Source organism: Prosopis cineraria, unplaced genomic scaffold, assembly GCF_029017545.1.
Source record: "Prosopis cineraria cultivar Desert tree isolate PC_DT_omini unplaced genomic scaffold, ASM2901754v1 PC15, whole genome shotgun sequence".
NCBI lineage: Eukaryota > Viridiplantae > Streptophyta > Magnoliopsida > Fabales > Fabaceae > Prosopis > Prosopis cineraria.
In genome coordinates this window covers 4,125,209-4,151,207 of record NW_026555346.1, presented here as the reverse complement: position 1 = coordinate 4,151,207, position 25,999 = coordinate 4,125,209, and the positions used below count along the sequence as shown (strand labels likewise).

General features: G+C 33.5%; 1 protein-coding gene across 1 annotated transcript; it reads right to left on the bottom strand.

Annotated features, from left to right (window-relative positions):
- Positions 1-5,710: 5,710 nt before the first annotated feature.
- Positions 5,711-7,021, bottom strand: LOC129294103 (RING-H2 finger protein ATL11-like). Its single transcript, XM_054932235.1, has one exon. The coding sequence runs from the start codon at positions 6,892-6,894 to the stop codon at positions 5,893-5,895; it is 1,002 nt and encodes a 333-aa protein (XP_054788210.1). The 5' UTR covers positions 6,895-7,021; the 3' UTR covers positions 5,711-5,892.
- Positions 7,022-25,999: the final 18,978 nt, after the last annotated feature.

Genomic DNA, 25,999 nt, shown 5'->3' with positions numbered 1-25,999 from the left:
CCGGGGTTGTTGGATGCGATATCCTAGCATTGGTGGAATGTAGGGTTTCGGATGTTGACTTTTGAGAAGCTTGATGAGGAGAATTTTCCCAATAATCCACGTTATCTGATGTTTATTTGCATTAGAGCCATTGGCGTCCTCACGAGATTGTGTGTGTCGTGGCCTGTGGAAAACACGTGCGATTTGGGATGCAATTTATTAGGGTGTTCTGGTCCCTCCAGTTTGGGCCTTCAGATCGTGCATTTGTCCCTGTGTGCGATTCACTTGCTTGCTTCCTTGGTAACATTGGCATGTTTCATACAGGCGATCGCTTCGAGAATTCAATGCTTGGAGTTACTTCACGCGCTTCCCCTAGATTACTTGGTCCAATCTCGGTCTCATCTTTCAAAATGGAACATTCATACCAGGATGCTTCTTCTGCTTCCTTCTTTACGACCTCCTCCCCTGTTGTTTTATCAGCAGATGTGGAATGATCTTACTGATCTCACAACCAGGAACCCCGCGAAAATGTTTCAGTCTACATAACGCATTTACTATGACGTATGTCTTCTCACTAGTTGGCAGCATGTTATTGTTTTATTCGCTGTTAATTAATTACCCAAACCCAATGCAATGGATTAGAAAATGTCAAGCTTATTAGCTACAGCCTGCTTAGCCGGTGGACCTAAGACTTCACAAATTTCATATCTATTGACTGCAGAAAATAAATTAAAAGCAAGGGTCAATCTCAAGCAAATAAAATATTAAATAAGCCATTGAAAATCGGCGAATTGTTAGAAAAGGTGATTGCACGTCATTAGTTTTTAGTGTTAACGGGAAGAAAAAAGTTCGCCCGTCATTTTCCGTCACCGTCTAAGCCAAGCGTTCTTAAAAAAATGATAAGGAGAACCTAGTCTCGTGGAAAACACACAGCAGATTCCAGTCACGCGAAGGAAGGTTCACGATTGAATTCTAGGCTCGATGAATTGAAATTCATGGCAATTCAGTGAACCACCAGTGCCGCTCAACTAATCTGAGTTTACACCGTTCCTCAACACACCAAACAATAATTTGAGTTCTTATTCTTTCTTTCTTTCTTTCTTTTTTTAATATATTTCCCGCCAGTTCATTCAACAAATTCATCTGTGGTGTTCTAGTCTTCTCACCGGTAACTCTTCACTTCGCTAGCACTTATCTTAATTGGTTAACGTCCGCACCCAAATAGCAATTACCAAGTCCACCCCATAGCTAACCGGGGGGAAGAAACAGAGTACGATTTGTGCATCTCTAAGAGTGCTAGTCTCCGCTGTTGACTCTAGCATTCTTTCTTTAAAATCTTTACGTTGTTTTTTCTGCAAGTAATTAAATGGGGCATTGCATCAGTTGTAAAATATAAAATATATTTTTTTGCTTAATGTTTAGATCCAGAATGCACGACTTTACAAAAGGTCAATAGCATAAAATGTACTTTCCCAGTCCAAAATTAAAGGATAGCATTCAAAATATTTTATTATCTTAAAATATAAGATAATTTAATAAAAATAAAATTTTATTAGTGATACTTTTTAAATATTATTACTCATCAAATAGAAAAAATTAAAATAATTATATATTTAAAGTTATATTAAATGAAAGATATTTTTAAATATTTTTATTTTTATTTCTATTTTAAAAAGTAAGTTTGTAAAATATCATTATTGAATTTTATTAATATGAGTTATTTTGTTTTAAATTGTCTTATAGTTTAGGATAGAGGTAGTGGTATTGTATTTTAGGGAGCAACTATATAATAAATAATTTAAAGAAAATTAAAATAAATTATTTTAACTGACAGATAATATTGTAAAATGATGATAGTATTTTATATTTAACGATACAGATTATTTTTAAAAATTCTCATGAAATATTTAAAATTGTCATGATTTTGGACTGAAAAATTTACTATGTCATTAAGTGATTAATTAATCCACATACCTAACTCGCGTAACCTTCTTGCTGCTCTTCAAAGTCCACAAAGCGCATTCACTGATTACTTGCAGCGGCAGTGTATGGCAATTCAATTACTTGCCTAATTTCATATACTTTTTTGATCTTATTTATAAATTATTTTTAATATATTTCATCAATATTAAGAAATTAAGAAAATTTTTAAAATTCATTAACTCTGTCTTAAAATTTAATAAAGTTATTAACTTTACTCCTATTAAATATACATATTTCAATAATATATTTTCTCTCTCTAACATTCAATAAAAAGTAAAAAAAATTTTGTGATAAAAATTTAATAACATGATTTATAAATAAAATTAATAAAATTATTCTCTCTCTGCTCTATAAATAGATTCAGAGGGAGTACAAATCATGTGCAATGGAAAACCGTGAATGGAAGGTAAAAAAATTATAACCATGAATTTTTATCTAATGGCTAGTAAAAAATAGGTGTATAAAAATGTTTCTCATTTGCAAACATGCAATCACGTTTTATCCAAAATAAAAATTTATAAAAAATATAAAGTTTGTTAATTACTAATTTGAACAATATAGAATTTATCTGGATGGTTCATTTTAATATTAATTTTTTATTTTTTATAAATTGACTATACAAATGTATTTTGAACAGTTTACAATTAATATTAAAAAAATTTATAATCCTTATAATTTTTTATTTTGATAAATACAATATTAAAAATAAAGATAATATTTCTAGTACTTTCTAAAAATTATTTTTTTAAAAAAATATAAGTTAATTTTAAATATAAATTAAAATTAAGTCTAAATTATTTAGAGTACATTAGTCAATTTATAAAAAATAAAAAATTAATATGAAAATAGACCTTCAAGTAAAATTTATATTGTTCAAATTAGTTATTAATAGACTTATTAAAAATATTATATTTTTTTATAAATGTTTATTTTAGATAAAATGTGATTGTGTGTTTGTAAATGAGTAACTTTTTTATATACTTATTTTTTATTTGTCATTAGATAAAAATTGATGATCAAGATTTTTTACTTCTCAACCACCGCACGGCTTTTGTCCACCTTATCCCACTTGCTGATAAACCATTGCAGGGGAGAATTATCGGATTTGGGCCTAAGGTGCCTTTCATATTCACGTCCCCTGTTTAAATTGTATATTCCACACCCCCACCCGGGAAAAAAAAAAAAAAAACGTCCACAAATTCAGAGAAGGAAAACCGCATTAAGCTTGAAATGGTTACAGGGCAAATAGCTTGAAATTTACAGATTTTCAAAGCATCTTGCTTGGACATAAAAAGAAGCATCCAGCCCAAAATCACAAAGGCAATGATAAACTGAAATGACAAGTTCAATACTCAAACAACACCTAATTTGTTTAAAAATGAAGTTACGTGCCAAGTATGTATTTAAAAATATGACCCTTAAAACTTAGAATGACTAGATGTGAAAGAACATTAAGTGGACATGAGAACATTATTTGATGCACCATACATCTCATGGGGCCATGCTTAGTAATCACCAATATTTTACATATGAGCTTTAGACTTTTCAGGCACAGTGGTCTTAGGCATGCAATTATAAAAAGAGCATGACTGACACAATCAAGGGAAATATAATCTACACGAGAAACAAATTCAGACTTATTTTTCAAATTCAATTTACCTTGTATTCTACAATTAGACTTAGGTTTTATGTAGTTTTCACAATTGTAATTACTTGTACTCTACTATTATTAATCTAATCACTTTTATATTAGTTTCTTTATATTTTTACAGTCAAGTGAATTGAGTTAAATGAGCTCGAGGATCCTTTATTTACATCTAAAACTCTATGTGTCTGACATGCCTGATATCTTATTATTCAAACACAACAATTAACTTGTGACAAGCACATTTTTTTACAATTTTACATATCAAAGTGAAACAAAAAGATGTTTATTGTTTGCAAAACATAAACAGTGTTACTAGGCAGACCATTTTGGGATTTCCATTCCAATGGGTCGGCTGAGCGAGAGTTTCGCTTGGCGATGGGCGTGAAAAGTACCCATCAAGGTTATTCAGCCCACTGATTGGACGCTGCAATACATAATGCGATAAACGGAAGATTTTGGCAAAGTTTTTTGTTTAATAACCGAGACAGCTTGTTCCAAGAATTATATATTATTTCCGTACCATTCCTCTGATTCACATAAAAAGCACGAGTCAAGAAATCGCGCGCATCTCCACCTACAAAGAAGTTCTGAAATCACGTGGAATATCTTGTTTTAGAAGCCCTCGGTACATGATCAAGTTGTTGTAGCAGCCATTACAAAACAGTTGAAGAAGGAAAAAGAGTACTTTCACGGACACTTTATACTGGTGTAATTAAAAAAGGGGGCGTGCTTGCAAATAAAGTCAGTAATTTGAATAAATCGAGCTCAATTTGAGTTGAATTTATGCAGATTAAATTTAAAATATTTTATCTTTTTAAAAAGTTTATATAGTCAAACCCGACCCTAACACCTTCAGTTTTGGGCTGACCCGAATATCCAAACTTTTTAAAAATATTTTTCTTTATTTTTTAAAACAACTTTAATTTTTAAATAATTCTATTAAGTATAAAATATTATTTTAATTTTAAAAAAATAAAATAATAAATAACTTATCAACTTTATGCTTAAGTGACATTATTGTTATTTTGTTGTATTATATGTAATTTGTTCATGAATGTTTTCTTTATTTATAAATTAATGTCTTAATGTTTTCTTTACTTATAAATTAATGTCTTAATTGTTTAAATATTGCTTTTATCATAATCATATATAAATAATTTATATATTTTAATTAAATTATATTATTTTAATTATGATTAATTTAATCTTAATTTAATCATAATTAGACTACCAATTTACAATTATTGTTTCAATTAGTTCAAAATTTTTGATATCTTTCAGGTAAATTGTACTTTTTATTTTTATAAATATAAAAAAATAGCTATCATTATATTATATAAAGTAAAATTATTTAATTATGTGTAAAATATTATTTTTTTTGGAATCGTTTTTCTTTAAATTTTTATATTATTTAACTCTTACATATAAGAGATTTGTATTCTATTTATTCCTAATTTTTAATCTATTTTAGGATGAACAATAACTAAGTAATTATTCAAGAATATTATTTTATTTATTATGTTTATTTAATAGTAGAGTTAGAAATTTATATATACCCAAATTTTATTTTTAAAATTATTTTTAATTTAAAATTAATTATCATAATTTATAAAAAATATAAAATTAATTTTTTATACGCAAATGATGTATAACACTTAAAATTTTTTTAAAAAAATTGGGTCTTAAAATATAAGCAAAAATATTAAAATATATTTTAAATATTATTTTGAGATATTTTATTGATTAAAAATAATAAAAATATAAAATATAACTATTTTAAATTTTTTAAAAAAATAAATATATTAAAACATTTAAATATATAGTATTTTGATATAAAATAATATAAAACTTAAAAAAATAATAAACATTTATTATATTATATATATTTTTTAAAAATTTATTTTTTATTTGAGTATTCAGGCTAAACCCGAACTTGATCAGGCTTAATTTAAATTTTCTCAAGTCTATTCGAGCGACCCGTACAATAAAGAATTAAAAATTTTTTCTAACTTAATCCTAAATTTTTTAAATGAGTTCAAATTGGTTAATTAGATTTGGCTTAAATTATTGAGTTTACTTACAAAGTTGACATGATCAACGTTGGACACTCAATATATCACGTGCTTTGTTATTATTTTAACGAAGAAAACAGTCGAGGAAAGAAGAAAATAGAGAGAGCATAGATGAGGAATCAAGGGATGGGGGACTTTGGGCGTTGACGGAAACAAGAAAGAATTGAGGTAAAGCAGCCAAGTGCTGGTTGATACCTTGTACAAAGCACATCATGATAGGGACGATGAAGCAGTGGATGGGTTGACGGGGAATAATGCACGGGATGTGATGGAGCGGTCGCAGTAGTTGCTGGTGCTGCCAACGCTTCTGGTTCGATACCCCTTCCTGCCGCTGCTCATTCTCGTGAACGTTACGCAACTCTTTGTCCGTTTCAACCTTGTCGCCGTCTTCACTTCCTCCAGCCTCAGCGTGTATCTCTCCCAGTTCTCCCCCATCACTCTCTCCCTCCCCGTCGAACGTGACCTCCCGAACAATATCCCCATTACCACTCCCGTCGACCTCGACCGACTTGGTCCCCCCCTCTCCCTCATCGTTCCGCTCCGATTCACTCTTATATTCTCCCTCCTCCATTGATCACTTTCACAGTTCTCTTCTTCTTCTTCCGATTCTGGAATCCCTACGCCTACCAAAGGCGTGGCCTCGCTCTGGCCCTGTGCTGGAACCAACAGGTTCGCCCGGCACACTGGGCACGTGTGGTGAGACGCCAGCCAGCCGTCGATGCACTCCGGATGGAAGACGTGGCTGCATTTCGGGATTAAACGCAGCGTTTCATCGTCCTGGTACTCGTTTAAGCACACCGCGCATGCCAGTGCCCCTCTTCCCTTCACCGCCGAGTACAGGAAAGTCGGGAAGCTCTCGATGATCTCCGGCCCTACGCCTCGACCCTGCGCCCGGGAAGTGGATTGCGGCGGCCCCGTTGGAAAAGCGAGGTCGATGTGCCCTCGGAATCGGGTGCGTCGGTGCCCGCATTGACGACTGTACAGGGAAACGAAGCCAGATACGAAGAATACCACCACCACGACACCCATGATGATGGCCATGGTCCTGTTGTCATAGGTCACCGTCGGTGGCTCCATGAGCTCAGCGGGTGCCGCAGGCGGCGGCGATGCCTTTGCCAGAACATGAGGCATGGTGACCCAGGTACGCTCATGGCCGAGTTTCAAGAGTCTGGGGATACCTGCGCCTCCGCGTTCCTCCTTGTTAATCATCATTTAAATTGCTGCTGAAGATTTATCCGCCCATTCCACGCCACTCTTAATAAACTAATCTGTCATGCGCGCGCTGAAAGTGGAGGAATATATGAAAGCCTCCAACTGGGAGTGCGGCTGATCTATACAGAGTATATGGTAAATTAATTCTATTGTTTGAGGCTTTAGTTGGACGGGATTATATTGCGAACAAGAAAAAATAAAAAACGGTGCTGATTGGCCAATATATACAGTTGACGTCATCCAATCGCAGTTTCAACTAATTTTTATTAATTTGATGAAACCTTTTTGTGTTTGGGAGGCCAGGACGCCACCAAAACTTTGGCGCCCGGTCGTGCATGCCCAAGGGATGATATTTGTTATTTACTTAGCAACACATTAAGGACAACTAGGAGCAAAGAAAATGTCAAAACCAATCATATGGTCTGAATCTCTGACCTTGTATTATCTTCAGAGGTTCATCTGCTCCCTTAAAAATGAGTATCTGTCCATCTCTTAACAAGATAAATAAAACTTGGTAGCTAATAAATAAGGAAAGGATGAAATGCTTACTAATAAATGTGACCTCTGATGTCGACTTATATATATACATATATATTGCATGTCTTTTTCAGTCCTCTTAAAACAGATGGAAGGCACACAGATTTGATCTGTCACTTGAATGGAAGTTGAAGGGTTATCTGCGTGTGTGGTGATGTTAATTAATTTATAGGGAGGGAGGGAGTGATTTGAGCAAGCCATACTCAGATTCAACAAAGAACCCGTGGTCTAGAAATTAAGTACATACGCACGTGCCCATATGCGATTGGTAAAAGTGGCTTGCGTATGCGAAGATTGCAAGGCCGCGAGTAACTGTCAGCACACAGGTCACTCTCACCATTATATACAAAGGAGGGTGACTTGGGGGACCTCACGTGGATTTCTTGCATGCTTCTCGTGCTCGTTTAATTAAGCGGGTGATGAACAATTTCCACTAAAAAATAGTGGCTCCTCGTTCTGACTTTTATCTTCACACTTAACTTATATATGTTCATATTCTTTGGAAAATAGGTAAGCATGTACACACAAAAAGGAGAGTGAAGGAGGAAACGTTGGCCTACTATGCCGTGAGTGGCGGATACAAGTGGGACAAATTAGTTTTGTCCCATCGTCCCATCATCCTTCGCTGAAATTCAAGTTTTGTCTCGCAAAACTTGTAGATACATATATAAATTTCAGCCCCCCACCGTTGTTGTCATTGTAAGTTTTGTCCCCCACCGTCCACTCCTTCATGGGTGAATAAAAATAATCTAATTTGGAATCTCTCTCTGCCCTCTCTCTCTTGCGAGTGTTGTATTCTGCATTTAAAATCAGACGTGAAAGGAAGCCCATCCATCAACCCAGAAGGAAAGAGAGGAGGAGGAAATGCCAATTTTGGGCAGGGAAAATGGATTGTTCATGTTATTATAGGGAGAGAGGGGGGGGGGGGAGAGAACAAGAACTGTCATTCCCTCTAATTTGTTATTTCTTTGTACAACTTGCTTTTAATTCCGCCCCGTGTCCAGAGGTAATATCTGATTTAAGAAGGTCATCTTCCTCTTTCATCCGATCAAATGGTGAATTTCCCTGGGTACGGAACCAGCTTCTCCACGTAAGTAGTTAAATCAAACGTGCAAAAACTCATATGGATCACTTCTCTTCCTTCACTATCCTGTAATTGTGTAAGCACTCTCGTTACTTTTCACCTTCGTAGTGTATAGACCAGTCTTAAAATAAAACACAACACGAAATGCAACATGTCCCCCTTCAGTGACGTTTGAGACGCCACTTGGAAGTCCCGGTCCCATGTCCTACAATCTACCAACGGTCCCCTTTCGCCAAATGAATATAATTCATCAGACTAAATTTTCATTTTGCCCGATGCAAATCCTTTATAGTTGAGTCACCATTAATCCCTTGTTTTTCAACTTAATCTTCCCCGGAATTGTGGGTTTCAACTTGGTCCGTCATGAGCATGGCCGAATGAACGAGAATAGAGATAATCAAGGGAAAACAATATCAGAGTTGTTGGCCTCATACCGAATTTCTTCCGCCAGCTCATACCAACTAATTATTGAATTTGAATTCGATAATTATACTTGTTGAATACTTATATATCATCTGAATTGTTAAAATTCAAATTGATAGTTATGAATTTATTAATCTCGAATAGAATATAAATTCATAAACATTAATTTAGATTTTAATGGCTCAGATAATACAGGCATTCAACAACTGTACTAAGTATATTCATTGAATTCAAATCCCTAATTATTTTATCTAATTAAGCTCTACACACAATCATATCTTGTCATGCGTGTCCCTCTCTAGATGAAAAGCCAACCGAAAAAAAAAAGTATATGTTATTAGGTTTGAACAAGTACCTGGTGTATTAAAGACACAAAATCCTAGATGTAATAAAAGAGTTTTTGAGTTCTCTTATCTTGATTTACCCTGATGCAATAATGCAAGGATAATGGAAATTTAATTTAATTGCTGAACTAAGTTGCAAGTAATACAAGTATTACAATGGAACTAGAAAATAAATTAAATTCTAAGTACAAATCAGTATGGAAAAAAAATGTGAGCAACAAAGTGTTTTGTATAAGTTCTTGATTATTTATTGCCGCCTTCTTTCTTTTTTGGACTTGTATATTTATAATGTTGATCTGAGTCTATTAATCTTGCAACATCCGAAGCCCGTATGCCGAAATATTCGCTATGCATGGCATGATCTCCAAAGATTTAGGGTACAAATAATGATCTACATAACTCGATCATCCCAAGTCTCAAGACTTAATATTCTTCACGACTCGACGCTCACTTAAACCAATTGACAGCCTCATGAGATTTGGGGCACACACTAAGATAATGGCCCCATGTCCCAACAGCAGTCGTTTGTGCTTAGTCGTTTTGAGTCTTACGGGTTATTTTTGCCAGCTCAGCATGTATCTAGCTTGAAAGATTGCCTTGAAATGGACCGGGCCTTGTATTAGCAAGTGGTTTTATAGGACCTGTTATTTCTTCTTCATTTCCTTTGGGCTTTTCCTTTTGTTGTTTTGTTTTAGGCCCAAACGGTATCCTCGTGCATGGAGAGGATCTGAGAGGGTGTACACCTCCCCGTTGCAATTTCAGTTTGATCTCGTGGAAATGAGATTGTTATTACTTATTAATCATGTATTTATGTCCACCAACCATATATGAAAATAACAAAAAAACAATTACAGACATAAAAAGATAAAATAGTATTTTTGAGGGTTCAAGATGTATCATTGTGCATGGTAAAAATGCAGATATGATATATCAGAATTAAAACGACAATTTTATAAAAGATGAAATAAAAATGTCTCATTGAGGAGGGATTTGTATTTTCAAGAGGATAGTACCTGTAAATTGTATAAATCAAAGCTTGCAGTTGACGAATACTATAATTCATGCAAAATAGATATATCGAAAAACATATAATTAAAAATTGGGACCAAGGAAAACAGAGATATAAACCTACTGACAAATGATAAAACTGAAGACTCTTGAAGACTCTCTCAAGTTTCATATAATTTGAGGAGTTTTATTAGCCAATTGAAGAGTTATCTAATTATTTTTAGTTATTTATCTTGTGTTTAGTATTTATTTTGGTATTAGTTAGCTTGTCTTTTAAATGTTATGTTTTAATTTTACCTTGAAAAATTAATCGTTTAGCCCTTATAATTTTGACCCTATTGTAACGTAGTCCTTAAACTTTGACTCGTTATAATTTAATCCCTGAAGTTTTAACTCGATTGTGAATTAGTTTTTGAACTTTTTCTCTTACAATTTAGTTTTTAAAGTTTCAACCTCTTAAATATCCGTCTCTATATTTTAAAAAATAAAATTATAAAAATTAAAAGTATTTTAAAATTTATTACTAGTGTCTTAAATTACAAAACCTTTTTAATATTTATAAATATTAAAATTTTAAAATATTTTTAATGTTATAATTTTTATTTTTTAAAATATAGGGATCAATATTTAAGAGGTTAAAACTTCAATGACTAACTTGTAAGAAATAAAATTCAGGGACTAATTTACAATCGAGTCAAATTTCAGGAATTGAGCTGCATCTAGGTTAAAACTATACGGATTAAATGATTAATTTTTTATTTTATCTTAAATAACTTCTTTTATTAATTTGAGTCATTTTAATTTTGGGAACCATTATAAAAGTTTGGAAGAGTAGAAGGAAGGAAAATATAATAATTTTAATGATCACCCGCTATAATAGGTCAATGTTGTAAAGTAAATTTTGAACTAAAAATAAAGCTTGCTATAGCAAATTTTACACTAAAATGCACAATTTCAATTTTTTTGTCTGAAAAAAGAGGGAAATTATGGTTTTTTGAGAGAGGCTTCGTTTTTTATGTTCCCTAAAAGTCTAAAGGTCATTTTAGAGAGCTTGAGATGATTTTTGAGCTTAGGAGCAAACTCATTGCCATCCACATTTTCATTAAGTTTTCATTCACTTTTCTCCTTCTTTCTCATATGTATTTGATTTTATCTTATTATTCTGCTATTTTGAGATTATATTTAGCTATGTGTGGCTGAACCTTGATGTTCTAAAGTCTTATAAACTCATTTGCTCCGATTGTATCTTGATTCACTGATTTCTTTGTTATTTAATGGATGTTTTATATTTTAATTCTAGTTTATCTTTGTGTTGCTTAATGATTAGCCACCATTAAATGATAATTTAGAGGAATAGAGTGAACTTAGGAAAGGAATTTTTATTTGAACCATTGAAATTAAATGCTTAGGATTAACTATAAATGATTACTCTTTAGGATAGGAATGTACGTAAAGGACCTAAGTGGTTAGAAATGATTTGAAGTTAATGATCTAATTTTGCTAAAGAATTGTTAGATTAGAATTAAAAAGAATTTTGGGTAATTGAAAGATACTCAAAATTAATTCTAGTATCCTAACCTTTAAAAATAAAATTAAAATCAATTTAACTAGTAAGCTGAGCACAATAGAAAAAAATAATGGATTAAAACTCTAGAGTATTTTTTTAATCATTTTTTGATTTTAAAGTGCTTCAAACTCTCAGTTGCTTGCTTTATATTTTTTATTTTTAATTTGAATCATTCATCACTATAAGTTACTTGCTTAGCTTGAATGAAATTGAAAATTTAATGCTTATTTATCAATTTATTTAATTTTTTGTGAAATTAAACTTGATTTATCAATAACTACAATTATAACCCATACACTTGCAATGTTTTTTGGGTTTTTACTTGCGTCAACTTTCCAAGATAAAAACAAGCAAGACGAAAAGCACATATAGTTGGATCCAAATTTTAGTGGGCCAAACCCAAATAATAATTGGAAGCAGAGTGAAAGTTGGAAAACCATCTCGGCACTAAAGCAATCCCCTTGACGAGGGAAAGGGAAGCTCGCTGAGCAGTGATCGACGCGGGATGAGTCATGAGTGGAGGACAATGAACAACGTGAAATGGAGAGAGCGAGGGACAGTATAGCTGCAATTGATATAGATCCATCTTATATATTTGCGGCTTTTTACTTTCTAGACAGACGGAGGGGATTAACACACCCAATCTCAACAGCTTCGCACCATCAAACTTCATCACAAACTCAGCCTCCAGGTCTCTTTATCTTCTGTCAGCTTTCAATCCTCGTATTCAAATGCATTTTTCGGTTCCTTGCTGGCTTGCCATATAACACTATTTCATCTAGTTATCAATGCAATACCTAAAACATGTTTAATCTAAATGTGATTTGCTTTAATTTGATATTTTCTAACCAACTAAACATCTTAACAACTGAAACTTAATTTCATCGAGAGTAATTTTAAAATCTTGAAAGTGTCAACTGATTTCAATTAAACTCCTCGATATATATCGAATTGTTAACAGGCCGGCTCTTATAGCAAGGATTAATTAGAGAGAGCGGCTTCCTAATGTGATATTCGTCTCTTTCACTATTCTACCGAGGAAGTTAAATAGTACGAAAATTTCAATATTTTTAATACATTAGTGACATAAATAAGACCTATGAAAAAATTTTGTCCACAAGGGACCCATGATATATCTAATTAAATTCAAATGCTTGCCCAAGTGCTGCGGCTGCCATGAAAGCCGAGTTGTATTTTGGCATTGGGCCATACCCAAACTCTTTTGTCCTCAGTCGAGTAATACTGATTGATGTAAATTAAATCTAAAACTAAATTTGTACCGTGCGTTATGTCAGATGTTTTGGATGCCCCACTATGTTTGGCTTAGTTATATTTAATTTCTCATTGCCTGATTGGACTCATTAGGTGATTCATCTGACGGCAGACTCGTTATTTTGGGAAGTGGGGTAGCAAAGGCCAAAAAGTAAACATAACAAATAACATCAATAATCAAATAACTGAATAATTGTGGAGAAAAAAACTGACATCTAATCACAACACATTACCTACAACTCAACATGTTTTGTCCATGTCCTGTTGAGTTTTGGGTGGCGAGCCATTTTTAATACACTGAACCATCGATCTGCGTTTGAATTGCACGTAACTATGAACCATGATACGTGCACATGCAGGGCAGGCTGGCCCCTGGTTTTGGGAAGAAGCGATTTCGCTGTGCCGCATTATTGCATTGGATCTCACTGCTATGTGTACACTAACAAACAAAGCAAAATGGTTTGTGGACGACTTTGGAACGGACCAACTTGTTTCTTGTCCGTCGATCCTCCTCACCACCTTCTCCATGGTGGTTTTCAACATACTGGCCCCATTTTATGGCGGCTCTTTTAACCTAACCACCTCCGAAGCACTCCCCCACTATATTTTATATTCTGGACATCTACAAAACGCTCCATTTCTACTTAATTTATTCATGCCCACCATCTTCGTGCCTGCTTACAAAGTTGTGGGATTTGCAGATTCATTGTTATTTAGCGGGGCAAAACAAGCAAGTTCTTAATTCCAGTTTTTACCCGTGTGCGTGTGGAAGGCAACGTTCTCAATTTTGTAAAACAATTTCTCCATGCGTAACGTTTAACAAGTCACACGTGTGTCTCTGAGCGCGCGCGCGCCTCCTCCTTTTTATATTATTAGGGCTGCTTAGAGACAGAACAAGTAATCCACGATCCTCAAGGCTGAAGCTATATAGCTAGTTTAGGTTTGGTTGGAATAATTTTTTTTTTAAATTACATATAAGTCCCACATAAAAAAAATTAATTAGTGCTAAGTATATTTAAAAATTGAACTAAAGCCAATTGTTAATGAACCTTATAATGATTAGTTGGTCTTAGTTTAGTTGACACTTATAATAATTAATTTCTTTATGTGAGGCTTCAATATAATTTTTCTTATTTTCTACTTGATCATGCATTCCAATAGCTTGCTTAGCGAAGAAGCATAACAGATTTATAATTTCCTTGTAGTGGTAACTGCATGCTGAGAAACAAGACAAATTTAAAGATCATCTAGACAAGGTGCTGCGCGTGCTTTTTTTTTTTTTGGGATACCTTAATCCAATGTAAGTAATCAAAATAAACAGAAAAAGCGGGGATGGATTGGTGATAGCATTGAAATTTCACTGTATAAAATGGATCGAGAATATATATAAAAAAAATAAACAAAACAAAATACCGCGGGATTAGATCAGCTAGCTAGAGGTATTCTAGCTTAACCATAGGTCTCGAGTTTGAGATGAAGGTACGTAGTACTCTAGGGACGAGAGGCGCCAACCTTAATGGTTCCATGTCATACCTCAATCTAAATTAGCCTGAAGTCATTGATGTGTTTGAAAGATGATCTGCCCTAAGATATTAGGTGTTCGCACACAAAAAAAATAAATAAATAAACAAAACAAGGGCTTTTGCCTACTGATCCTGAATATATAAGATCATAAATCGCACATTGAAAAAAAAAAGTGTATAATATCTCGGTCTTATTCAAAAGCATAGCTAAAGATCAGCTGCACAATTAATTTATATATATATATATATATATATGTATATTGTTGAATAATTAATTAAAATATAGATTCATTTGACAACTATTATTTTTAAATATCGTAATTAAATTTTTGTGTGACTTGTAATTAGAATCAGTATTTTAAATGGACCTAACTCAATTTAAACCAATCTTAAAATATATACACAAACATATTAAAACAAATATCATATAATCAAGTTGAGGCCTAATATCTCAGGCCTTTGGGCCTTTTTTTTTAATTGTTTTGCATATATGAATTGTTAAATAATATATTTTTTTAGTTTTTTAGGCAATTTCAATTTTTACCCTAAAAAGTTAAGATTTTTTAGGCAACGTAACACTATAGCATGCCTTTTAATTCATCCTTACTAATGCAAGAGCAAGTATTGAAAGAATAAACATGAAGTAGATGAAATAACCTCTTGTGCGTGTTTTACTTATTATTGTAATTTCAAAAATTATTCAAAATAAATAATTATTAGAACATTGAAATTTTATTTATGAGTGATAAGCTTGCAAACTGGGAGTCTGGGTGGTAAAGAGCAAAGGCTGAAGTGAAGGTTTATTATTTATAATTAATAAAAAAAAGATTCAGATATTTAGACTAAGTTCTTTCAAATTTAGGTTTGATCCAAATTTTTTTGTCTTATTTGGACGACCCAAATAAGATTAAAAAAAATAAACTCTTTAACCAGATCTTAATATTTTTCAACTTTATTTGAGATAGCTCATCAAGTTTGAATTGAATTACCGGCCGTATTCGTAACTCCTGAATTTCTTTAATTAGAGTTTAGAGTTATTAATTGATGACGGTTAGGGCTATGATTAGATGTTACTGGTGGCAAGGGAGATGCTTGGACTGGATAGCTGGGGCTGGGAAGCCCACCTTGTGTTTGAATGTCACGCTTAGGGCCTTGGTGTCTTCGAAATTGGAATTATGGATAATTATAGGATCAAGTAAAATATTGCTTTATGTGTTAATGTAGCAGTCAGTAAAAGAAATTGGGTCATTTAATTAAAAGGAAAATAATCATGTGTTCGATAATATGAAATGAAATCATCTGTCTTCTGTCTCCCCCCATTTATATAATCCAAGAAAATTATTGTACTTATTTTCAAGGAAAAGTGTAACTTAATATTATTTTAATCACAAAACTCGTTGAGTTCGTTGTATCTGGTGAGTGGGGCCGGTACCAATATTATTAATTTAAGCACCGCCAGCATATACAAGTGGAGTTCCTTCATATGCATTGACTTTAATTTAATTAATTTCTTATTTTCAAATATTTTAGTCATGATGCGTAAAGAGTAAAGACAACTTGTGTCACTGCGGCCTTCCCATTAATCGATTTTCGGGACCACGTGGCGTGGGACCTTCAACTGCGTTTCCTCTTTCTTCTGAGACGACGTTGCATGAAAACTCTAATATTTCCTTCGTCCTAATTTATAAATCATTTTTAAATAAAAATATATTCCCTTTGTTTTTATTCATTAGATTTTTTTATATAAATAAATTTATATTTTTTTAATATACATTTATTATAAATTTTTTAAATTATTTTTCATAATTTTATCATTCATAGTCATATAAACAATTAATGATTGATTGATTAACACAATTAATAAAGAATAATTTAATTTAATTTTTTATTTTCAGATATAATTAACATAGTTAATATTTTTTTAAACTGTGTAATATAATTTTTTTCTTACAAATAAAATTGGAGAGAGTATATATTAATAAAATTTATTAAATATATTTTACAATTTTAACTTTTCAAAAAATATATAATATTTTAAAAATATCATTTATTTAATATTTTATACGTAAAATAATATTAAAAAGAAAGACTATAATAGAAAGGACAATATTATAAAAGTATTATTAACTTTTTTGGCCAAAAAGAAAGAGTGTTATTAATGAAATCATATTTTTATCCAAATAGCTTATATTTTAAAATGTTAAATCTTCATCAAAAGAGATATATTTTAATTGGGATATATTTTATCCTGATTATTTTTTAGTAGACTGTTTTTACTACAGATAATGTAATTATGATTGAGATATATTTTAATTGGGCTATAATATGGATATAGAATATAAAAAATTTAACAAATCAAACTAATTATTAGTATATTATGAATGAAATAACGAATCTTTAAAAGTTGAGATCCATGGATTTCTATGAAGTTTTATCTCTTATTGTTTTTCTTATTTTCTTATTTTATTATAAAATATAAAATATTCTACCTAATGTTGTGCTTGGCATGAGAAAAAAATACGGGGAATGGAAAGGTGGGAGAGAAAGGTGAGAAAAATGATACTTTATCTTGCTTGGCAATGAAGATAAAAATGAGAGGAAGAGAAATTAAATTGGAAGGAAAAGAATATGTGAGATTTACATATTTTTACCTTCAACTTTTCTATCCAAATATAATGAGATTTTGGAGAGAAAACTTAATTTTTAAATTTATTATGAATCTTGGTGCATTTTCATCCTATTTTTCCTCCACTTTATAATATTTAGATTATTATATATTTAATAATTTAAGAAATAAAAATTAAACTTGGACAACATAATTTTTATGCTACAGTCTATTGAAAAAATTACAATTATATTTTTGTTTGATCAGTAATATATAATAAAAATTACACAAATAATATGTTAAATTGTTACATTTTATTACATATAAAAATTTTTCTATAAGTAATAATGTTATTATTGCCGATACAAAATTAATAATTTTTCCTTCCTCCTTTTCTCTTGTGTCGCTCAAGTTTTTAATCTGAAATTAGTAAGCTGGGAAAACTAATGAATTAAAATTTTAATTCAATTAATTGTGCTTTTGAATTATTAATCGAACTATTACATAGTTTTGGACAACTTTAAGATGGGTTATAATAGTTGTTGAGCTGATTGAACTCAAGTAAAAGGCTCAATTCACAAGTCGAATAGAACCATCTACTGTGATGAATGGTGTCAATTTTAATTAAATTTGTTGTGAGTCATTCGCGATACATAAGAGAAAAGAATGAGAGAAAAGGGGGGAGTGTTAGAGAAGTAGGGGTTTGGCTTTGAAATTTGGACATCTAGGAGCTAGTTTGGCTTTCCAATCACTCAAACAAGCTCCCAACTCCTTCCTTCTACCTCTTTACACATTTTCTTAGGATTTGTTGGGCATGGGAGATGTTGATTTTTGGACTCTAGAGTTTGAGTTCAAACCCAACAACTTGAATGGAGCTATTGAAAGTTAATTTAAATTCCTACACTTAAGGTTGTTGATTTTATAAATTTGTGTTGTTGGGTATTGAGGGTTGGATAAACCTTGGCTCTAAAATGGGAGTTTTTGAGTTATATAAGCTATAGATTAGTGTTATTTAACTTAATGAAGTTAGATATCATTAATGAAAGATAGTTGGAGCTTTAATTATACCAACAATAGAGGCCAGGGCTCAAGTTAGCTTGTTTAAGCTACAAGTGCCTATACTAAAATTAGAAGGACACATAGTCTTTAATCTTATAGATTACATATAGTTGCTTGCATACCCATTGGAGTAAGTGAAAGCTAGTTGTGGGTATTTAATTCAATAAGTAATCCTTTTAGCAATGAAATGATTGAGGAATAATCTAATTTGCTTATGTAACATCCTGATTTTTATATAATAAAGAAATTGTGAAATTTAGGTTTTGAAAAAAAAATGATGATAATAGGAATTTATATTATTTGAGGTTATTTAGAAATAATATTATGGTTAGGTATTTAATTATAAATTTAAAAATTTAAATTTAAAACCACATAAGCAATATTTAGTTAAGATATAATACATAAATAATTTTTTTTATGTATGTGTTGAAAAAAAAAAGAGAAGGTAGAAGGAACAAAAAAAAGGGGGGGTGGAAGGTTGTTATTTCTAAGTCCCACATTGGTTAGATGAGGGAAGAGAAGAGGTGCCTTCATGTATAAAAAGGAGGGGGTGTGTGTATTAGGAAGCATGAGAGGCTAAGATGCAATTTAGAGAAAATTACAACTTTTGGCCCAAAGGTTTGAATAATTAAATTCAAACCTATAGTTTTTTTTAATATAATTTTGGGACTCACAATCCCATTTTTATATTATTTTTCTCTCTTCCTCTCACGTTGCTCGGCGTTTTCTCGCAAGGAGGGATTATTTTCTTTTTCTTCAGGTATGTTCTAACTTTCCTGTTTAGATTAGTATTTAAAAATTTATTTAATTAAAAAATTAATTTTATAGTTATTTTCTAAATAATATTAGCTTTCTAGTGATATGATTATTTTGTAGGATAGAGTAAATATTTTGATTAGGATTTTTCTATAGGATAGTTAATCTGATGATATGATGGATTAAAAATATAGGTTAAAATTCTTAGGGATATAAAAAAATATTATAGAATATTTTTTTGAGGTTGAAACTCATGTTTAAGAATTTTTGAGTTAAAATCTAGATCTATATGGTTGAATTTATGTGGAATCTGAGATGTAGGGATAAACCTATGATTATTAAATATTTATTTAAGTATGAATAGATATTTTTGAGGTTATAGAAAGGTGATTTGAGGCTTCAGGATAATTTTAAAATTTAATTTATTTTTGGATGAATTTTTAGAATATAGAAGGATGAAATTGTGATACTAGAAGTGATTTGAGGATAAAAAAAATAGTTTATTAGGGTACGAGAATTTTAGAAAAGAATTTGAGAAGTTAAATGAGGCATAAATCTTAAATTAGTGTTAATATGGATTATAGATCTAAGACTTTCTAACTATTTAAATTAGAGTTATTTATTTTAATATAAAATTAATATATAGTATTGTGAAATAATTATGTAGATTATATTGACAAAGATAGTGGTGAAAAAGGAGTTGTGAAGGGGAACTTATTATTCAAGACACAAGTAACCATTATTAATGTGTTGTGATGGGTGTGTTTGTGAATGGTTATGTGTTGTTTTATTGTTTGGAAAAATTATGAATTATTAAAAATAAATACTGTTATATACTTCCGTGAAATCATTGCCAAGTGGGTTAAAAATTTATTTTTGTTTATCATGATGAGATATTATTGTTCGGATATATTTCTGTTTGGATATTTGAATGATGCATGACTTGTCAGGGTATTTTAATGTATGGTGTTAATGGGAATTTCTGTTCGGTTAATTATTACCACGTGGTAAGCCCTCATTGGACCCAATGAGTGGCGTGTCGCTTGGTCCAACTCACCTTTGGCCGGGTGATTTGACGTCCGAGCATGGCGAAACGAGGATATAAGGTGCAGTCATGCAAATTAAATACTTGTTCGGTTTGTTTGAAAATATTGTTCGATTAAATGTTTTGTGTGCCCACTTAGCAATCGCATGATTAGTTACAATCGCATGCATCATTACATATTAATTTTTAGTTACTGGGACTTTTAAGTCTCATTCCCCGTGGTTAATATTTTTACAGGAGCGAGTCCGGCCGAGAAAGCACCAGAGGTGTAACTATGGTGTATGAAACACCATCTTTTACGTTGCCTCTTATTTTAGATTATACAATGTATCTTGTGCCAACTTAGGACATATCTTCTTTGTGAAGCATGTAAACTCTAATCCTTTTTATTAAAAGTATTTATTTGACTAAGAGGATTATGTTTGTCTCTCTTGATTCATGACCTAATTTAAATATCATGCCATGAGGATCCTGACTGTCCCTCATGATTCTAATTGCTTTTTTGAGATATTTTAAGACATGTGGTATATTGTCTTGGATGTATCATGGTAAGAAAATTTTCTACCATGATAATGGTTTTAATAATTTGTGAAAAATCGGTTTATATTTTTGAGGGTGTTACATATTGGTATTAGAGCATCATGTTTCAAGCCTATATTTTAATAACACTTATTTAAACTTTTGTTTGAAACTATTATTTGTGTGAATTTAATATGTATTTATTATGTGTGGTGCATTGCATATAGTCGGTTGGCAATATACATTGTTATGGTGCTTCTCATTGTATGGCCATTATATAACTAGGCTAATTTTATTATTTATATCTTGTATCCTTTAGGAGGGGAGAGAAAATGCCTATTACTCGTGGTAACTCAGGATTCCAACATGAGCACCTGCCACCGCCACTGCCAAATGAGGAGCCTGACTTGGCGGAATTAAGAATGCTTGTAAAAACATTAACAGACAAGGTTCAAGGATACGAACAAGAGTTGACGGAGCTAAAGAGGCAAAAGGTAACTAAAATGGAGATAGGGCTCATGTTGAGAGTCATGTGGGGGAAGGCAGTTCCTCACATCCTGCCACTCCGAGAGATCATGAATCTAGAAGGAAGGAAATTAGGCAAGAGGAATAGAGAGCCCCACCGACCATTATTGATGTGTGGGAAACTGTTAGGAAGTTTAACCCTCCTATGTTTGATGGTAACCTTAAACCATCCGTGGTAGAGGAATAGGTGAAGAGACTCGAATCCATCTTTCGAGTAGTCACATGCACCAGCAATCAAAAAGTACAAGTAGCATTAGTGCTCCTAGTGAAAGGAGCAAGAGATTGGTGGGAGACAGCAAGGCCCAGGGATGATTCTACACTCTCTTGGGAGGAATTCAAGGAAAAATTATTCAGGCATTACTTTCCATCAGAGTTAAGGTCTGAGAAGGAAGCGGAATTCCATGCCTTTAAGCAAGGAAACCTCGATGAGGACACATTCATTGCTAAGTTTCAGGAGTTATCTAGATACTCCACGTACCTGCAGTATAGGGATGATTCAGAATGGAAGGCTAAGCGCTTATTGGAGAAGGCTAGACCAGAATTGAGGGAACAATTGGCTCATCTAGATATCTGAGATTATGATGAAATGTGCATAAAACTACAAGTAGTAGCTCGCAGTAAGAAGGAGGTTGAGAGAGAGAAGAGGGGTTATTCATATAGTAGACCCCCAACCTACCCTCGACCCACCGGAGGCATTATGAAGAAAAACCATCAGGGTTCGAGTAGCTCATGGAACCAAGGAAGACAGAAAGGTCCATTTCAAAGGGGCCAAGGACAGAGGAGCTATCATAGTAGTTATCACGGGTCACAGAGGAGCCCAACAGTATCTACCCCTGCCCCGAGTACAGCGAGCTCTCAACAGTGCACTAAATGCGGGCGTCGTCATTTCGGACAGTGCTGGGTCTGTTACATTTGTGGGAAACCCGGTCACATTGCAAAGTTTCGTGGGGACAACCAGGGCTCAAATATGAAGAACCCTTCCCAACATCCTACTGTCTCTAGCCGTGTGTTTGCTCTTACTCAGGACACCATGAACTCCCCAGATGCCATTAGAGGTAACATCAAAATCCTTCATCATGATATTGTTGCACTATTTGATTCGGGTGCTACACACTCTTTTATTTCTGAAACTTGTGTAAAGAACCTTGATTTGCCTGTGTGTATTTTACCTTTTGATATGAATGTGTCTACTCCTGTGGGAGAATCTGTAAGGACTGCTAAGGCATGCCTTAACTTAGTAGTCGAGTTTAAAAATAGGAAAACAACTATGGACTTAATTATCCTACCACTGAGAGGTATGGATGTAATTGTGGGAATGAATTGGATGGCTGCAAATGGTGCTATCCTAGATTGTAGAGGGAGGAGTGTGTCTTTATCTTCTTTGTCGGTGACCCCAGTCGAGACTCAAGATCATATTTTCTTATCGGCGGCGCAAGTTGATAGATGTATGAAGAAGGGTTGCCAGGCCTACATGGTTTTCTTCTCTATCCAAGCTGAGATTGATGAAGGCGTGAAGAATATCCCAATTGTCAAAGAATTTGCGGATGTATTTCCAGACGAAGTCTCCGGTTTACCCCCAAAGCGCGAGGTAGAGTTCTCAATTGAATTGGTACCCGGTACAGGGCCAATTTCTAAGGCTCCTTATCGGATGTCCCCTTTAGAGTTAGCGGAACTGAAAAAGCAAATTGAAGAGCTACTTGAGAAGGGTTTCATCAGACCGAGTGTTTCACCTTGGGGATCTCCAGTCCTTTTTGTAAAGAAGAAGGACGGAAGCCTTCGATTGTGCATTGATTATAGACAATTGAACAAAGTAACCATCAAGAACAAATATCCACTTCCGAGAATCGATGATTTGCTGGATCAGCTTGTGGGATCCGCAGTTTTCTCAAAGATTGACTTAAGGTCAGGGTACCACCAATTGAGAGTGAGAGCAGAGGATATACCTAAGACAGCATTTCGGACGAGATATGGGCATTATGAATTCATGGTGATGCCGTTTGGACTTACGAATGCTCCTGCGGTATTCATGGATTACATGAATAGGATCTTTCGACCCTATTTAGATAAGTTTGTAGTAGTGTTTATTGATGACATTCTTATTTATTCAAAGGATGAGGAGGCTCATGGTGAGCATTTAAGAATCGTCTTGCAAGTTTTGAGGGAACATAAGCTTTATGCCAAATTAAACAAGTGTGAATTTTGGCTCCAAGAAGTAAAGTTTTTGGGCCATGTTGTGTCCAGAGACGGAGTTGCGGTGGATCCTAGCAAGATTGATGCAGTGATGAAGTGGGAACAGCCAAAATCTGTTACAGAGATACGAAGCTTTTTAGGTTTAGCAGGTTATTATTGTCGCTTTATTAAGGGATTTTCGCAAATTGTGATGCCCTTAACTAAGCTGACTAAGAAGGATGCCCCATTTATTTGGACTGACAAATGTGAAGCTGCTTTTCAAGAATTGAAAAAGAGGTTAACCACTATTCCAGTATTGACTATTCCTGACCCTGTGGTGCCGTACACTCTGTACACTGATGCTTCTTTAAAGGGTTTAGGATGTGTTTTGATGCAAAATGACCGAGTGGTTGCCTATTCCTCCAGACAGTTGAGACTACACGAGGAAAATTACCCTACTCATGATTTGGAGTTAGCTGCAGTTGTGTTTGCTCTGAAGATATGGAGACACTACTTGTATGGATCTAAGTTTCAAATCTTCAGTGACCATAAGAGCCTGAAGTATTTATTGGATCAAAAAAAGCTTAATATGAGGCAGCGACGATGGATGGAATTTCTGAAGGATTATGACTTTGAATTACATTACCATCCGGGTAAGGCTAACGTGGTAGCTGACGCCTTAAGTAGAAAGACTATTCATGCTGCACATTTGATGGTTCATGAATATCATTTGTGGAACAGTTTTCATGATGTTCCAGTAGATGTGATTGAACATCAAATGGCCACACTCCAGGTAGCAGACTTTGAGAGCAAATTCTGGGAAGATCTCAGAGTCTCACAGCAGAGTGATGACTACTTAAGGAATATAAGGAAGGAGATAGTGGTAGGTAAGGCCCCAAATTTTACCATCTCTGAGGACACAGTGATGAAGTATAAAGGTAGAGTTTGTGTACCTAATGATCCAAGATTGAGGAATATCCTTTTAGAAGAAGCTCATAGGAGCAAATATACAATTCATCCCGGTATAACTAAAATGTACCATGATTTGAAGCGAGGTTGGTGGTGGCCAGGAATGAAGAAAGATGTAACTGAATTTGTTTCTAGATGTTTAACGTGTCAGAAGATAAAGATAGAACATCAGAAGCCAGCTGGAACACTGCAACGTTAGATATTCCAAAGTGGAAATGGGATGATATTTCCATGGATTTCATCACTGGACTGCCAAGAACACCCTCAAGTAAGGATGCTATTTGGGTGATAGTAGACCGACTCACCAAATCAGCTCACTTTTTGGCGATCAAGTTTACCTCTACATTAGAGAAATTTGCTGAGATATACATTAAGGAGATAGTTAGACTTCATGGTATACCCTCTAGAATTGTGTCAGATCGTGACTCAAGGTTCACTTCAAACTTTTAGGGTGTGCTACAGAAGGCTATGGGTACCAGACTGAGTTTTAGCACCGCATACCACCCCCAAACAGATGGACAAACAGAGAGGACGATCCAGACTTTGGAGGACATGTTGAGAGCTTGTGCCATTGAACTATCAGGTAGTTGGGATAATCATTTGCCATTAGCTGAATTTGCTTATAATAACAGCTATCATTCTAGTATTGGGATGGCGCCTTATGAGGCCTTGTATGGAAGGAAGTGTAGATCGCCTTTGTGTTGGACAGAATTAAGTGAGAGGAGTATCATTGGTCCAGAAATTGTAGAGCAGACCACCCAAAAGATTGCAATGATTAAGCAAAAATTGCTAACCGCTCAGAGCCGACAGAAGAGCTATGCTGATAAGAGGAGACGGCCGTTAGAGTTTGAAGTAGGAGATCATGTATTTTTGAAGGTTTCTCCAGTGACAGGCATTGGTAGATCCATTAAGGCAAAGAAGTTGACACCTAGATTTATGGGCCCGTATGAGATCTTGGAGCGAATTGGACCTGCTGCATATAGAGTTGCATTGCCTCCACAGATTGTAGGTATCCATAATGTGTTCCACGTATCACAGTTGAAGAAGTACAACCCGGATCCCTCCCATGTTATTGAACCTGAAGAAGTAGAATTGAGGGAGAATTTGACTTTTAGATCCGAACCGGAGCGAATTGAGGACTTTAAGGACAAACAATTGCGCAATAAGACCATCCGACTTGTGAAGGTGATTTGAAAGGGTAGAGCCCTAGGTGATGCTACTTGGGAAACCGAGGAGAGTATGAGGCGAGATTATCCACATTTATTTGCTTAGGTACATAGTTTCTATGCTTATCTATTAAATTTTGAGGACAAAATTTCTAAAAGGATGGGAGAATTGTAACATCCTGATTTTTATATAATAAAGAAATTGTGGAATTTAGGTTTTGAAAAAAATGATGATAATAGGAATTTATATTATTTGAGGTTATTTAGAAATAATATTATAGTTAGGTATTTAATTATGAATTTAAAAATTTAAATTTAAAACCACATAAGCAATATTTAGTTAAGATATAATACATAAATAATTTTTTTTATGTATGTGTTGAAAAAAAAAAGAGAAGGTAGAAGGAACAAAAAAAGGGGGGGTGGAAGGTTGTTGTTTCTAAGTCCCACATTGGTTAGATGAGGGAAGAGAAGAGGTGCCTTCATGTATAAAAAGAAGGGGGTGTGTACATTAGGAAGCATGAGAGGCTAAGA

Bases quoted from the DNA above. Each gene is read 5' to 3' on its own strand.
- LOC129294103 (XM_054932235.1), bottom strand. From the start codon at position 6,894: ATGATGATTAACAAGGAGGAACGCGGAGGCGCAGGTATCCCCAGACTC.